General features: G+C 41.8%; 1 protein-coding gene across 1 annotated transcript in view; it reads right to left on the bottom strand.

The window, feature by feature from the left end:
* Positions 1–251: 251 nt before the first annotated feature.
* Positions 252–15,525, bottom strand: part of foxo6b (forkhead box O6 b) — a 75,935-nt gene continuing 60,661 nt past the window's right edge. Inside the window, exon 2 of the mRNA XM_028461779.1 lies at positions 252–2,743. Coding sequence (XP_028317580.1) covers positions 1,037–2,743 — 1,707 coding nt within the window. The 3' untranslated portion in view covers positions 252–1,036. The remainder of the gene's footprint in view (positions 2,744–15,525) is intronic.

The following is a 15,525-nucleotide window of genomic DNA, read 5'->3' as shown; positions in this document are numbered from 1 at the left end:
CGCAGCAAGCTCGCAAGGCTGTTACAGGGTCAGCCGGTGAAGGTGCCGCTGCTGAGACAAGCCGGCGCCGGCCAATCAGGGAGCTCCTCTGGATTGTAGAGAAGGCTCTGATCGTTGCTTATTTCATTACGGGGAAAGCTACATAAATCCACAAAATGGAGACCAAGAGGCACAGAGGGAATATTTGCATTTCTCCTCTCCTATCATCTCCCCTCTCCTCCCTCCCTGACATCACCCCTTTCAATCCCTCCTCTATTTAGTGCAGAGTGACTTTAATCATCACTTTCACCCAAACACATTAAGCCAGTATGTCCGAAGTTGAAAAGGGATAGGTGGGGGTTGAAAAAACAGAGAGTAGCGCATTAGATTTGCAACACGGATGCATCACTCTGGTATTACTTTGGAGATTAAAGATGGGATGCTGCATTTCAATGGAGCGCTGCTGATAGTTGCCTGATGGATGTCTGTCCTAGCAGTACAGCGACAACCAATGTCCACCAGCAAAGGAGAAGTCCTACTGACCCCAGATTTCTCCTCATACTTTAACATGAGCACACATGTACAGTATACTGAAGATATTTATGCATCTGTTTGATCGTGTTGTTAGGAGGGGAAAATACTGTAAACCAGATTACATACACTAACTTATTCCAATAGATAATGTGACTTTACTTAGTCTTTGTATTACTGCATCTGTGTGAAAAGATGGATGTAAAGTGCTTGAGAGCTTAGGGCAGGCAGGAAGAGATGAGCATAAAAATCCACAGAACAGAACTGAAGGGCATCAACAATGAGGGTGTAAGGGTCATTCTCAGAGCTGGGCTCAGTGAGGGCAGGTTCAATATGGAGACCAAAAGCTTCATAAACAGAGTGGCAAAGAGAGAAAGTGTACAATGTGGGAAAACGGGCAGACCCCGGGAAACAAAATGACAATACACATTGTCTGAGAGAAGCAAAGTCACAGACAACAAATATAGCCCGTCACCAGTGTAGCCTAGCAGACCAGCGATGTGTGTCCACAGCCTAAGGCCTCAGTTCACCCCGGCACCCAGCTCTGGCTGCTGTGTGCCACTGGAGGGCAAGCAAAAGCCCCTAAACTCAGCCCCATCCCCATGCCTACTCCTTGAGAAAGAGAGCCATCAAAGTTGAAGTCCATGCTCTCTGTGTCCATAAAGTCATTGAGCAGTATAGAGTCCACATCACAGTCCAGGCTATTTGGACCGTTATCCATTTCCAAACTGGCAGGCATTCTGCTATGGGAGTTCTGTTGTTGTTCCTGGTAACCAGTGTTCCCGGGCTGGTGGTTGTTTTGGTAGTAGCTGTGCCACGAGTCAGCCACACCCAGATGGTGAGCTGCAGGGTAAGGCTGGTGACGAGGATGGGAAGCTGAAGCTAGGCGACAGGGGTCCTGAGGAACATCGATGACACCAGCAGGGTTGGCTGGCAGAGTACGGGACATTGTGAGCTGAGGTCGGGGTCCATAGTGGTTTGAGGTCTTAAGACTGTAGGGCTGCAGGATGTCAGTGCTGACCCGTGGCGACAGGGCCTGGTGGTGTGGCCTGCTGTGCATAGGGTTATGAGGATTGTGCGGGGTTTGATTGTGCATCTGATTGGAGCGAGAGTTGTGATCCTTAATACTGTGTCCGTGATCATGGCTTTCACCGTAGTCGTGCGCCAGGTGAGGCTTGTGACTGTGGTTGTAATCCAGGCCGGCTTGGTGCTTGTGACCCTGATCGTGGTCCGGATGATGAATTGTATTCTGATCATGCACCGAGCTACGGCCATTGTGTAAACTGGGGTTGTGGGCATGGTCTTGACTGTGATTGTGGTTATGATTGTGACTGCGATTCTGATTGTGTCTGTGCTGACTGAGAACACCGTTGGCTTCCTGTGTCATGAGGGTATGGGGTTCACGGCCCTGACCCAGCACTCCATCTTTACTACAGTACGAAGCACTTCCGGTAAGTAGACTCTGGAGGGCATTATTCTCTGAATATCCCCTTAACGGGCGCTGAAAGGCAATTGGTTTGTTCTCTTGGATAGTTTCCATAGGAGTGTGGTGCCGGAGCATTCCGATAGGAGGCTGTCCATAGATTGCCCCACCATAGGAACCCTCTGCCTTGGGCCCAGGCACATAGGGGTAACCATTGCATTTGATTTGGGGTGGCTGGGAATAGCCACTCTCATCGAGGCTGATTGCCCCCGTCAGGTCAGTGAGCTGAGGCAGCTCCACAGTTGGACAGTGGCCCCCAGTGCCCAAAGCTGGGGAGCGGTTGCTGGTGGGGCTGGGATATAATCTTGGGGAGGCTGAACAGGAAAGCACGCCGTCTTCTGGTTCTTTCACCTCCACCTCGCCTAGAATTGGAGACAGACAGCCACTCAGCGTGGAAGCAGAAGAGGAAGTACGAGAATGAAGCTCAGTCCAAGTGTCAAACTCCTCTCCACTCATGCCAACACCTCCTTTTCCAGCGGGACTGCCGTGCTCAGGGGAGCCTTGCATTTGTGGTCCGCCTCCCTGTCCCTGTCCCCTTCCAAGACCCATGGCCCCGGCTCTTTTCCGACTGATGCGACCTTTGGTCTTCAGGTAGCGTGTGCCGTTGTCCATAGATGCTGCACGTCTTCTGGGTCCTTTACCCATCTTCCCTCCTTCAGGATTTAACATCCACCAGGAACTCTTTCCAGTGCCTTCATTTTGAACACGGATGAAGCGACTGTGCAGTGACAGGTTGTGTCTGATCGAGTTCTGGAGAAAGAAAAGTGAGAACAGACAGAGTTGGGAATGGAGAAAGAGGGAGAGGAGAAAAGAGATAAATATTATCACCAGTGGGAACATTGGGGGTAAATAATCATTTTCTGAAAACACATAGACTTTTGAAAAGAAAAAAAAAGGCTAAACTATCAAGGCTGCATGACAAGTGAAAAACAGATGAAGAAAAAGCAGAGGAGAGAGGGAATAGCCAAGATAACGTTGAGAGTGAGAGACCAATCGATACCTCCCTTGACCAGCCTCTCCTCTGTGCACACGCTTACAAGTCATAATATGGACATGGGTGCAGCCTCCACATCAAACCATCACCAAGGTTACAGAAATGAATCACGAGAGGCAAACCAATCACAGACAGTCCATATCGATTTCAGAGCCTCCAAAAATGAAAGCCTGATATCTAACCAGAGACGGCCCAGAAGGGGGAGGGGAGGGGCAGTAGAGGGCAGTGTGAATTGGCAGAAGAAAAAAAAAACACTCATACACAAGCCTGGAATGTGATAGAGCAGAGCTGGGCAACTGTTATCACAGCCACAAAAGTGTGACTGTCTGACCCAAGGGTCACATTATTAACGTCATATCATCATTTAGGGAATAATGATCAACCTGAGCATTAATACGGAAAATAATACAGGCTTTGCATGTTTATAGAGTCTTTTTGTTGATTTTCCTCTCATTTTGTGTTTTTACAGTTATTTTTGTGTATTCTTGCTGTAGTTTTGTATATTTTAGAGCATTTCTGTAGTCGTGTTGTGCGTTTTTTCAAATAATTATCACTGCAAAAAAAGTAGTAGCTTCAGAGGCATTTTGTTTTTTTTGTCTAATAGCAGGATTAGGTCATTTTAACCAAATACAGACCTTATGCCATGCAAGATTCTGTTAAATCTTGGTGGAGATCCAAATCAATATGCTGAAATGAAATTAAGATTTTTAGAGTAAAAAGGTGAATTTTTGTGTTGTTTTATTGTTTTTTAATTTCTTGCGTGTTTTTGGAGGTATTTTGTGTATTTTTGTGTATTTTGCTATCCTTTGTTTTTAAATTTTATTCTAATATTTTTGTAAAGATTGTTTTTGTTATTTTGCCTTTGGTTTTTTATATTTTTCTAAATGTTTTTGCATTTACAATTTTGGGGGCTGCACAAAATTATCCCGAGGGCCACAAGTGGCCCCGTCTGTGATAGAGGGCATGAAAAAGGAGAGATGTGGGGATGGACATTTAAACTCTTTTGAAATCACTGTATTCTTCTGTAGCGAGTTTTTAAAGGGAGGACAGTTAAAAGGCTTGGGAGTGTTTTTTGTATGTGTGTGTGTGTGTGTGTGCTATAGAATAAGATGCCTCCCCAGTCTCCCTGTTTAAGTGTCTGAGTGAATCCTGTATAGCTAATCCAGGGCTACGCAGCGGCATTTGAAAGTGTTGCCAACCTGGAGTGAGTTGATGAGATCTAAGCCTGCCTAAAGGAGAGCTTAGCGAGGGATACGCATCATCCCAGCTGGCCAACTTAGCCTAAGTACAGCATGTTCCTCCAAATTCCCTCCTTATACCATTATGCACACTCTCTCCAGTCCCTCCACTCTCTTTCTTTACCTCACTTTTTGCTTTTTACTTTGGGGAGAAATCCCCCCTTTAACTCTGCACGCACAATCACACACTTTTCTTTTTCCTCTCCTGAGATATCTATCTATTTCTGCCTTGTTTATTACCTGCACATAGCTCACAATCTACGTCTCCTGGTATCTCAAACCATTCTCTATCTTCATTCACTACCGCCTCCTGTCCAATTTTCCCCCTCTCAGCCCCCTTCATCTTCCTCACCTCGTGTCCCAGCCACTCTTCATCACAACATGGCTCAGTCTGCCTCTCTCTCAGCCTCCATCCTCTCATCGTCTCACACCACTTTCTTCATTCATTCATTCGTCTTAAAAAGTGAACATACATACAGACAGATGACTATTCATCAATTCAGTGATCAATTTCACACACACACACACACACACACACACACACACACACACACACACACACACACACACACACACACACACACACACACACACACACACACTCAGGTCTGAAAGCTGAAATAAGGTGATGCCTCTTTGTTGTCGTGCAGTATTACGAAATCACAGCATCCAAAGCAGCAGGTAATCGCTTTTCTCGCAAAATGTTTACAGGAGAAATTCAGTTTTAAGTGGGCTTCAAATCCATCTTGTGTCTCTCCAACTGTTATTTTCATTCATGTAGAAAAAGCCTCCTCTGCATATACCTGCTGTCCCCACAGCGTGATTCCCAACAGGTCATTTTACCCCATCCTCCACTCAAATCACGCTCTTTTAATGGGACTCATTTTTTTTTTTTACGGAGGAGAAAATCTGAAAGGGTTCTCAGTTTGTGAATCTTTGTTGCCATTTTGCCTGATATATTGTTATTTTATGTATTTTTGTTGTTATTTTTAATATTTCTTCTGATCATTTTAGTTTTCCTTTGTGTATTTTTTGAGTTATTGTGTGTATTTTTGTTGTTGTGTATTTCTCAGTTTGTGTATGTTTGTTGCTGTTTTGTGTGTTTTTGGCGACACTTTGTCTATCTTTGTTGCCGTTTTGCCTGATATATTGTCATTTTGTGTATTTTTGTTGTTATTTTTAATATTTATTCTGATTATTTTAGTTGTCCTATGTGTATTTTTGTTGTGTTGTAGTGTAGTTCTCAGTTTGTGTATGTTTGTTGCTGTTTTGTGTGTTTTTGACGACATTTTGTGTATTTTTGTTGCTATTTTTAATATTTCTTCTAATTATTTTTGTCGTCATTGTGTATATTCTAATTATTATGTATTTTAGTTTTCAGTTTGTGTATGTTTGTTGCTGATTTGTGTGTTTTTGGCGACATTTTGTGTATCTTTGTTGCTGTTTTGCCTGATATATTGTAATTTTATGTATTTTTGTTGTTTTTCTTAATTGGACTCTTTTCTTTTTGGAGGACGAAATCAGAAAGGAGAGACGGACTATTAGAGCTGTTAAAAGGATGGGGGTTCTCCTTAATACTTTGACAAAATGTTCACAAGCCCAATGCTCAGTGATGAAACACACTGAAACTGAAGCCACGAACACGATAATGGACGCTTAATCAAAACCAAATAGTAGGAATGAAAGAGGACACGTGGCAAAGCGTGATGCGAGAGCAGCGCTCTGACATGTTCCTCTCTGTGAGACGTGATGCCTCTGACTGAGCGTAACCATAGCAACAGCGTAAACCAAAAAAGAGGGAGAAGTGAGGCACGGGAAGGTGATGGAGGAGAGGAGGTGGTAGAGAGTGGGGGAAGGCAGGCAGGCAGGCTGAGGCTGTTTGATGCTGCAGGCAACTCCAAACAGCCTTTTATCTGAGTCTGTCAGATTCCTGCTTCCAATCCACCAGGGAGGCTCAATCACCAGCAGTCCCAGTGCCTCACTACCTGAACCTAGCTGTGATTAGCTCTCCTGTGTGTGTGTGTGTGTGTGTGTGTGTGTGTGTGTGTGTGTGCGTGTGTGTGTTTATGTCAGAGAGAAAGTGTGAAATGGAGAGTGGCGTAAGTGGCAGAGAAAGAGTTTCAAACAACTATAAGAGCAATAAATACCATGGCAGTCGACTGGAACAATGGAGCCAGTTGGAAAACTCAATACAAAGCTAGAACTGGGAACTTTATGAAACTTAGTAGTAGGCCTGTTTTTAGAGACAACCCAAGCATTTCATTGTCAGCCCTGCTTTATATAATAATAATAATAATAATAATATTTTTTTTTTAAGGAGACTTAAAGCGTGTTACACAAACCATTATTAATTCACACCAGTCACTCACATCAGTCATACCGGTGGTGGTGGTAAGCTACATTGTAGCCACAGCTGCCCTGGGGCATACTGACAGAAGCGTGGTTGCCATTTCACTCCTACGACCACCACCAACATTCATGCACAATCCATGCCCAGTCATACGGGGCCTATACTACAAAGCTAGATTAGTATATCTGGGATATCTTTCTGTTAGAGGAGTTCACCTAACCAAACATTCCCTGTCAGAGAGAAGCTGTCATACGAAGGACGATAACAACACGCTAATTTAAGCCAAGTGATTTCAGGTTGGCAATGTGCGCGCTTCCATAAAAGTGGTGGAGAAACCTGGCAGAGCGAGGAACAGCTTATGATCTCGAACAAATATAATGAATTCAAAACCACGATGACAGCAAACAGCAACAGTGTTATCGCAGCGCGCACCGCGATGGAATGGTGAGGAGGCGGAGCTTTTATATCCACTCAGATCTGATCCAGTTCATAACCTGGTCCTGACCAGGTCAGGTGTTCAGCTTAAGTTTAAAACTATGAAGATATAAAATCCATAATTCAGATCAAAAACAACAGTGTTGTTACAGAAAAGGCAGGAATGAAAAAACATAGGCAGGAAGTTGCTGACACTGTTAATGTGTAAAAGTATGAGATTATTTTATTTTATTATTAATCCTTTAGATGATAAACGGACAGTGCTCTGATCAGTTTCACTTTATTACAGGCACATATTTTTCATATATTCAGGTAGACCTCTATTTATCAGGCGGGGCTTAGCACTCACTTACATCCTAGCCAGAACAAAACCTGGTCCTGACCAGGTAAGGTGTTCAGCCTAAGTTACCATGGTGATTTTCATATGAATGCGCACGTACCGAGGCTGAAAACACTTGGTTTAAATTATCGACTGACGTAGGACAGCTTCGCTCTGACAGGGAATGTTTGGTTAGATGAGGTTAATCGGATATGAGATTAATCCAGGATATTATGATCTAGATTTGGAGCATAGGCCCTTTGAGTTAGAATTTATTTAATGAAATTATTTAATTATATCTAAGAAATCTCTCTCTAAACTTAACCAAACACACAAAGTTAAAGCTTTGAAGTTGAGATGAGCAGATGGTTGAATTATACTCAAGACTGTAAGAGGGAAATATGTATTTCCAACTGGGGGGATAAAATCCTACATTTTAATGCAGAATGCAGATGTTTTTCTGATTTATAAGATGACATGTTGTGTCATGCTTGAATATCCAAACAATCAAGGAATTTATTCTGTGTTATAGGAAGTGACGAGAAAGTATTGTATATTAGAACAAAATAATGATGGTTTATTATTTAGTTTAAATATTTGCTAAAGGTTGTCTAACCCTGAATTTTACAACCTTTAAGAGAGCACCTACAATTCAATTCATTTAGCAGGGAACTCTTCTAGCCGTGCCCGCTGTAAAACATCATTAGGTTGGTACACTTTATGACTGAGGACATGAATTAATCCTCTAATCCAAGCTTCTCTGATTAAGATGCATTTGTTTAATGCATTATGTCCCTGAAAACATGCATTTTTATTTGGTTGTCTTTTCCTTAACAATAAGAGGTTTTCGTGTTAAATACATTCAACTTTAAACCTTCATTATTGAGGGACTAAAATATCAAACGTGCACTAAATCAAATGTTGTAATGCAGTGGAAGTGAGGGAAAGGACTGAAAGAAAAGAAAGTAAAGTTGGACACATTTTAAGTGACGGACAGTTCTAGAGCAGAGTGTAGACAAAGGATAAAACCATGTAAACAACAATGTTTGTTTGTTTTTTAGTAGTATTTATTTTAGAAATAATATAAAATAGTAATATAGAATAGAATAAAAAAAAAAAAGTAGAAAACCCTAAAAAATAACCTGAATAAATCCAATATTAACAAATTAAGTATTGGAGCGATTATATCAGAGATTTTAGAAAAAGGCCAATATAATCCAGTAATTTTTTGCTGATATTGAAGCGATAATGGATTGCAAAATCTGACGTGTTATGAAGCGATGGGACCGACTTCACCTTCTGAAATAGAAATATCTATAATATACAGACTAAACCACTGTAAAGCGGGCGGTCTAATGTTAGCTTTAGCAAGTGTAGCAAACAGCTGGACCCTAAATCTTGCATGATTTAATGTTCTGCTTGTTTCAGCACATTTCTGCTGTGTATAAATTGACATTAATGACAATTTAGTTAGTCATTAACTGTATCAAGCATGTTTGGCATGATTTCAGGAAGTTTAAAAGTTTGTAATGACATCTGATTAGGGAAAGATGAACTGAACATTCAGCATTCTGTTTAATTTTGTGCAGCCCCCCACAATAAATGCATAAAATGACCCCTAACTACAGGAAAGTACAAAAAAAATACACTAAATTTATCCAAAAACACACCAAAAAAAAACACAAATATACACATAAAGAACAGAAAAATATATAAAACATCAGCAAGAATAAACAAAAGAACTCTAAAAACACACAAAACAACAATAAAATACACAAAACTACTAAAAAAAACACAGTTATTTGTTGTTTCCTGTGTGTTTCTTTAATTTACTGCAGACATAAATGTTGATCATGTGACCCTCAGATCAGATTCAATTACATTTTGCAGCCCCTGAAAGTTGCCCATCGTTGCTCTATTGTGTTTAGGAGCAGATCCTAGATTGTGTGACTGTTCAGTGTTTTGTCCTAAAAAATGTCCTCTAAACATCAAGGGTATTGCAAGACAAGCTGTAATAGACTGTATAAATTACACGTGTTATACTGAAATTAATCTGTTACTCCTTTAAAGGTAAATATACAAGATAAATATCTTCTTTTACACATGGGTCTAAAAGTGTTGCTCCACCTGAAAATTTGAGCACAGAAACGTGAAAGATGATGGCTCCACAGACACAAAATGATGCAATACACCTGCAAGATACTGGGTGACTAAAACTTGCTTCACAGTTTTCAGTCCCGTGACTTTGTCTGGGTTTCCAATCATGAAGATTTGAGGTGCATTTAACTACCACAGCTAAACGACACACCCATCAATAATCTGTGTGCGTGTGTGTGTGTGTGTGTGTGTGTGTGTGTGTGTGTGTGTGTGTGTGTGTGTGTGTGTGTGTGTGTGTGTGTGTGTGTGTGTGTGTGTGTGTGTGTTTTGGGGACAACATATTGTGAAAAGTGGCAACCACTATCTAATATTTCCCAAGGTGTTCACCTTAAAGCGCACATGTACAAGGACTTCCCTCACTATCATCAGCTGTTAGTCCCTCCCTCCCCAAACTGGCAATCATCCTTAATCTCTCTCCAGCCTGAGTAATCCGTGACAATCCGAGGCTAATCCTGGTTAATTCTGGGCACTCCTCGACTGGGTTTCAACCCTAAAACCACAGAGACAGGGAGGGGATTGGTTCTCATGGTGGCGATTGAGGGTGGTTATTACACATAATTGGTTGGGCTGTTTATTGGGAAGTAAGAAAAACAAGCACAGGTTTTCACGGGTCTTCACAAATACGTGCGGATTGACCCTTTCGATCCCCTATTTGTCACATCCTGGCTCCATGGTGTAGAAAACATGTTTTCACCCTGTGCTGTATGTCTGCTTTGTCATGAGAGGCCTCAGTGCAGAATGTGTGTAACCTTTACTGAATAAGGCAAAGGAAAGAAAGCTAAAAAAAAAACCAAAACAACAACAACAAATGGGCAGGTTATACACCGTGGGCCATTTCTCTTCTGTAAGGGCTTCTGAGAAGTCATTAGCCTCTATTCAATCAGCTCTACCTATTGAAGCTCCTCGCTCAATTCTTCTTAGTGGCTATTGATCCTGATTCCAAAACGAAGCACTTAAGACGCCTTGATCAAGCTGCTCCTTAATCTAGCGTTAAGGAGATTGAGACCTTTTCACCTTGTGTCTCAGACAGACGTATTGCTTTGGCAGAGCGGAGAGCATTTCCCCTATCAAAGCCTCTGTTTAAGGTCTTTAGGTGCAGAACAGAAAGACTTGCTGTGTTTGAAATCTCATACTAATGTACTGCTTTTACTAAGTGTGACGTCGAAATAAGTATCTAGTGCGTTCACATTAGATAGTATGAAAAGATTGAGTACGCAACAAAATACTCAAATGTATGCACGGTGGGCACACGTCATACTCAACCATCCCATGATGCATTGGGAGCGGAATATAAAATGGTCCTGGGACTGGCTTTAAGCTAAAAATCAAGCATCCCCTTTTCAAAATAAAAGCATCTCTTTTTGTCTTCCATTAGTTTTTGAGCTCTTCTGTAAATAGGGCTCTTGTTTTGTCAGTAGCACAATGGACGGTCTCCGAAAAACTCTGAAAAGTGTATACATGAGTTTTATGAATCAAATGAGCACATGTTGATATTCTACCTAATCACTTTCTCGCTTAAAATGTTTTCACAACTTTTAAAGGTGAAGAATCAACAGAGATATTTAGCCTCAGGTTATTTAGATTCAGGTTATTGTTGTTGGTTCCAAATGCATCTTGGGAAACTTGGAACTATGCTTTAATGGGAACGTTAATTATCCTAATCAGTGACGTGCAGTCAGGGTAGGCAGTGCCTACCCCAGGGTGAATTGAAATTAATGAATTAATTTTGATTATTTGTTTTAATTATAAAATAATTATAAATAATTTTCCAAGTTTCCATAGCCTACAATACTTGTGAGTTTGAAAATGTCAGCACTTTGTGTTTTTTATAGCCCAAATGACGAAACCTGGTAGGACGAATTGCTGCACAAGTCACTCTCACTCCTGCGCTGTATTACGGTGGAGGCCGAGCAGCAGTGTGCCTTTGGGAGGGGCCACACCCTCTCCCAAAGGCACACTGCTGCTTTGCCTTTGCCCTTCATATCAGTGTTTATATGTGTTTGCACATGTGCAGTCAGTTCCCCAATATGAAAACCATTTACGTAAAAAGACAGATCGCCGCGCTGCCTTGGGACGTAGCATTGCTCTTGCTAAATGCTATATGTATGATCACAGTGCATTAGTGAATTGATACAGCGCGGGCGCTGTGTCGCTATGTTTTCTAGCTAATGGGCGGGATAACACGACAGGAAGAATGACAGTGCTAGAGAGGATAAAGACATTTTCACAACTTTCTTTTGAGGAAAAACAATAGCTTTTAAAAGATAGGAGACCAACACCTGAGCTACAAGACCTTCAGCAAAAGAAAGGTCAGAAAATTGTATTTGTATTTTCCAGAGTGAATGGTACAAATGGTACAAAAGAAAGGATTGGCTTTGTGGATACGCCCCACTGCTTCCCATGTTTGCAGTTTGGTGGCCGTGGCACCACCGACAAGGTCTGGACAAATGCGGGATACTGAGATTTGAACAACTTGCCCTGTGGCATAGCCAAACATGAAAAGTCAGAGATCCACATACAGAGCAATATTGCTCTGAAAACATTTAACAACAGCAGAATTGACCTGGCTTTGGATGAGCAACGACAACTGGGTGTTAGCATGTACAATGAGAAAGTAAAAAAAACCAGAGAGATCCTTAAAAGTCTCATTGATGTTGTGTATTTCCTCTGTAAACAAGAGCTCGCTCTCAGTGGAAACAATGAGATTGAAAGTTCTTCGAACCGGGGAAATTACATTGAGCTGCTGCACCTGCTAGCCACTAAGGATAGAGATTTAGCTTCCCACTTGGCTTCATCGACAGAAACTGAATTCAGAATGACTTGATTGAGGCCATTGCACATGTTCTGATGGATGACATTAAAGACAAAGTGAGTGCTGCTCAGTTTGTTGCCGTGGAGGTAGATGAAACTACAGACATCACAAACAAGGCTCATCTCTCAGTCATTTTAAGGTACGTCTCTGGCAGTGAGGTGAAGGAGGCTTTTTAGGGCTTCGCTAATGTTAGTGATGGCAGGAGAGCGTCAGCAATCAGTAACAACGTGTTTGGTGTACTGGACAAGTTTAACTGTGAACACAAGTTGGTAGCGCAAACCTATGATGGTGCGGCAGTTACGGGCATCCCAGCTAAATGGAGTGCAAGTAAAAATCTGAGAAATGGTCCCAGAAGCAATGTTTACTCCCTGCTACGGTCATAAACTGAACCTTCTCCTTTCACAGTCTGCACAGATGAGTGTAAAGTGTTTTTTAAGACTATGGAGGGCCTTGCTCTAGCAGGTCTCTCAGATCTATGGACACAGGTCAGATAGTGGAGCCCAGAGCTCACAGTAAACATGGTGATGCTGCATTTAGTTGTTATGCTGCAAAGAATTGGAACAAATTGCCAGCAGAGCTGAAGTCAGCATCACATGTGAACATTTATAAATCAAAGTTAAAGGCACTTTTTTTCTCTACTGCGTATGATTTTTGGTCATGTTGATGATTTTATTTAATTTTACTGATGATTTTAAATGTTCTTATTGATTTTAAGCTGTTGAATGTTTTCTGTTGCACTTGTTGATCATGTAAAGCACATTGAGCTGCCTTGTGTATGAAATGCGCTATACAAATACATTTGCCTTGCCTTGGCTTGCCTTGTTTTGCTGTTTATTTTAGCAAGTCCACGCACAGCAGCTACTAGATGGAACTCAAACTCCAGGCTTGTTCAAACCATCATTTCCAACCATGTAGAGCTTTGTGAGATGTTCAACCTTATTCAGGAAAACCCTGATGAATGGGATGGACAAGCTCTAGTTATGGCCTCTGGATTCAGTCTCTGGCTCTCTAAAGCTTCCACCTGCTTTCTTCTCCTGGTGTACAGCGCGATATTCACAGAGACAAATGCATCAGTTCCATGTTCTTCAGGCCAAGGTGATGGACATAGGATTCCGTTCCCTTCGTATCAGCGACACCATGAAAGCCTTAAACAACCAGCGCGAGTCATTTGACTCATTTTATGATTGTTTTCAGGAGTGGTGTGAAGCTCTGAATTTCATCGACAGCAACAAGCGCAGCAAGCAGCAGACCCCAGTGGAGAGACGAAAGTTGTTTCACAGCATCCTGGATAGCATTGGCTAGCAAATGGAGGCACGATTCCAGAACCTTAGAGAGCTTGATTTTCTGGCTTTACTTGACAGTAAAAATTTTGATGATCTGTCAGCTCACCTTGATGACGCAAAACTGCACAGCTTCACTAATAATGACAAGCATTATATTTTGGGAGGCTAAAGGCCGACTGCAACTGCTGGCTTTCCTGGTTGAAAATGACCTTGAACAGACTGTTCCAGAGGCAACAAAACTGCTGAAGTTGGTGTTGACCATTCCAGCCACCACAGCATCGTTGGAGAGGTCATTTTATGCCTTAAAACGCATCAAAACCTACAGCCGCAACAGAACAGAGCAAGGAAGACTTTCATCGCTGGCTCTCACATTTATTGAGAAAGAGAGACTCATAAAGCTGAAGGCCAAGACAGCTGACTTTTACACCGCTGTGATCGACATCTTTGTCAAGAAGGACAGGCGCATGGACTTCATCTTTAAATAAAGTAAGTCTAAAGTTTAAACTCTCTCTCTCTCTCTGTTGTGTGATTACAGCGAGGGTCCTTGTGTAAGCTATATGGTGTGTATATGTTAAATTATGGCGGGAATCTGAAATTTCTATTATTAGCTGATGTCAGGATAACCGTGTGGCATGAATTAAGAGGAAGAGGTGCTGCACATTTCAATATGTGCATAAGCCTATTGTTGTAAAGGTTTTGGCTGTTACATGAATTTGGAATGCAGACGTGCCACTGTTATTTTACAGTGTAATGAATCGCTGGCCCTTGTTTTGTGCATATCTAGCTAACTCACTGCTACTCGCTAAGCTAGCGCTAACTCGCTAGCTATGTTTGTCATCTTGCACATCATGGACAATGCAATTAGTGTGTTTGTTTTTCTGCATTGTATTGTCTAAATGTGGAGTACAGTAGACGGATGCATATAAGTGTTTTCCCTTCATTCTCAGGGTGAGTTCACACCGATGGACTCTAGGATTGGTTTGCTCTGATAGTCCGTCTTGTTTGGTTGGTGTGAACAAAGTCTAGAGCGCATCAAACAGGCGACTTCTAGAGCGATCGTTTCTGTCGGTCTCAGAGCATTTCTAAATGAAGTCTAGAGCGATGAGGTTCGATGTGAACCCAAGCGCACTCGGCGCTGACTAAAAACAGGAAGTATTGGAGATGATGTTGAGAAAATGCTGTTGCTGCTCCATTGTTGAATGTTGGTCCAGAACAAACGGAGAAGGCAGAAAATGAGAGCCCCTTCTTTTTACGTTTCTGTTTCTCTGCCTAGAAAAGTCTTTACTCCAGTAACAACTGGTTTTGGCGCAGGTCAGATGTTGCTGATAAATGATCTGATTAAGAAAATATCATCTCCAGCAGCATTAATATCAGCAATCGGAGATTCAGTGTTGGAAAATATCGGCCTAGGAAGCAAAAAACTAATATGGAACATCTGTAGTTTTAATTAAGTTTGCAGGCAGAAACTAAGTAGTGTTTGTCTTTGAGTGTAAAAAGTAGAAAATGAAAAGTGGCTCACCTATTACTGTGAGCGATCTAAGGAAATATGTGCTAGACGCTGTTATAAGCAGCTTTTACCTTTAAGTTCTCAGAGGAGAGATGAGTAGGAACATCATGTCGTGGTTTTTATCGCGCTGCTTTCTGCTTCACGTTTGAAGACACCCTGCTTTAATTTACGACACACTCTGCGGTGCGTTTAAAAGGACTTTTGCATTTTTAAATTCCATGCAGCACCCCCATTAGATGTGGTTTGCTCAATTCATCCAAGTGGGGTTTGTTCCACGCCGCCTTGTTGGGAACTAGTGAGACTAGGCAAAGCCGTTCTTTCCCCTTGCTCAACTATTATTTATTAATCCATTTCACACAGCCAGCAGTCATTATGCACAGTCTTGTCAATGGGTATCTCTCTATGCTGCGCATTTATTTGATAATAAGCAGGAGTGG

The sequence above is a fragment of the Gouania willdenowi genome, chromosome 11 (genome assembly GCF_900634775.1).
Source record: "Gouania willdenowi chromosome 11, fGouWil2.1, whole genome shotgun sequence".
Classification (NCBI taxonomy): domain Eukaryota; kingdom Metazoa; phylum Chordata; class Actinopteri; order Blenniiformes; family Gobiesocidae; genus Gouania; species Gouania willdenowi.
The sequence above is the reverse complement of the archived record's forward strand: the minus strand, read 5'-3'. Positions and strand labels throughout refer to the sequence as shown.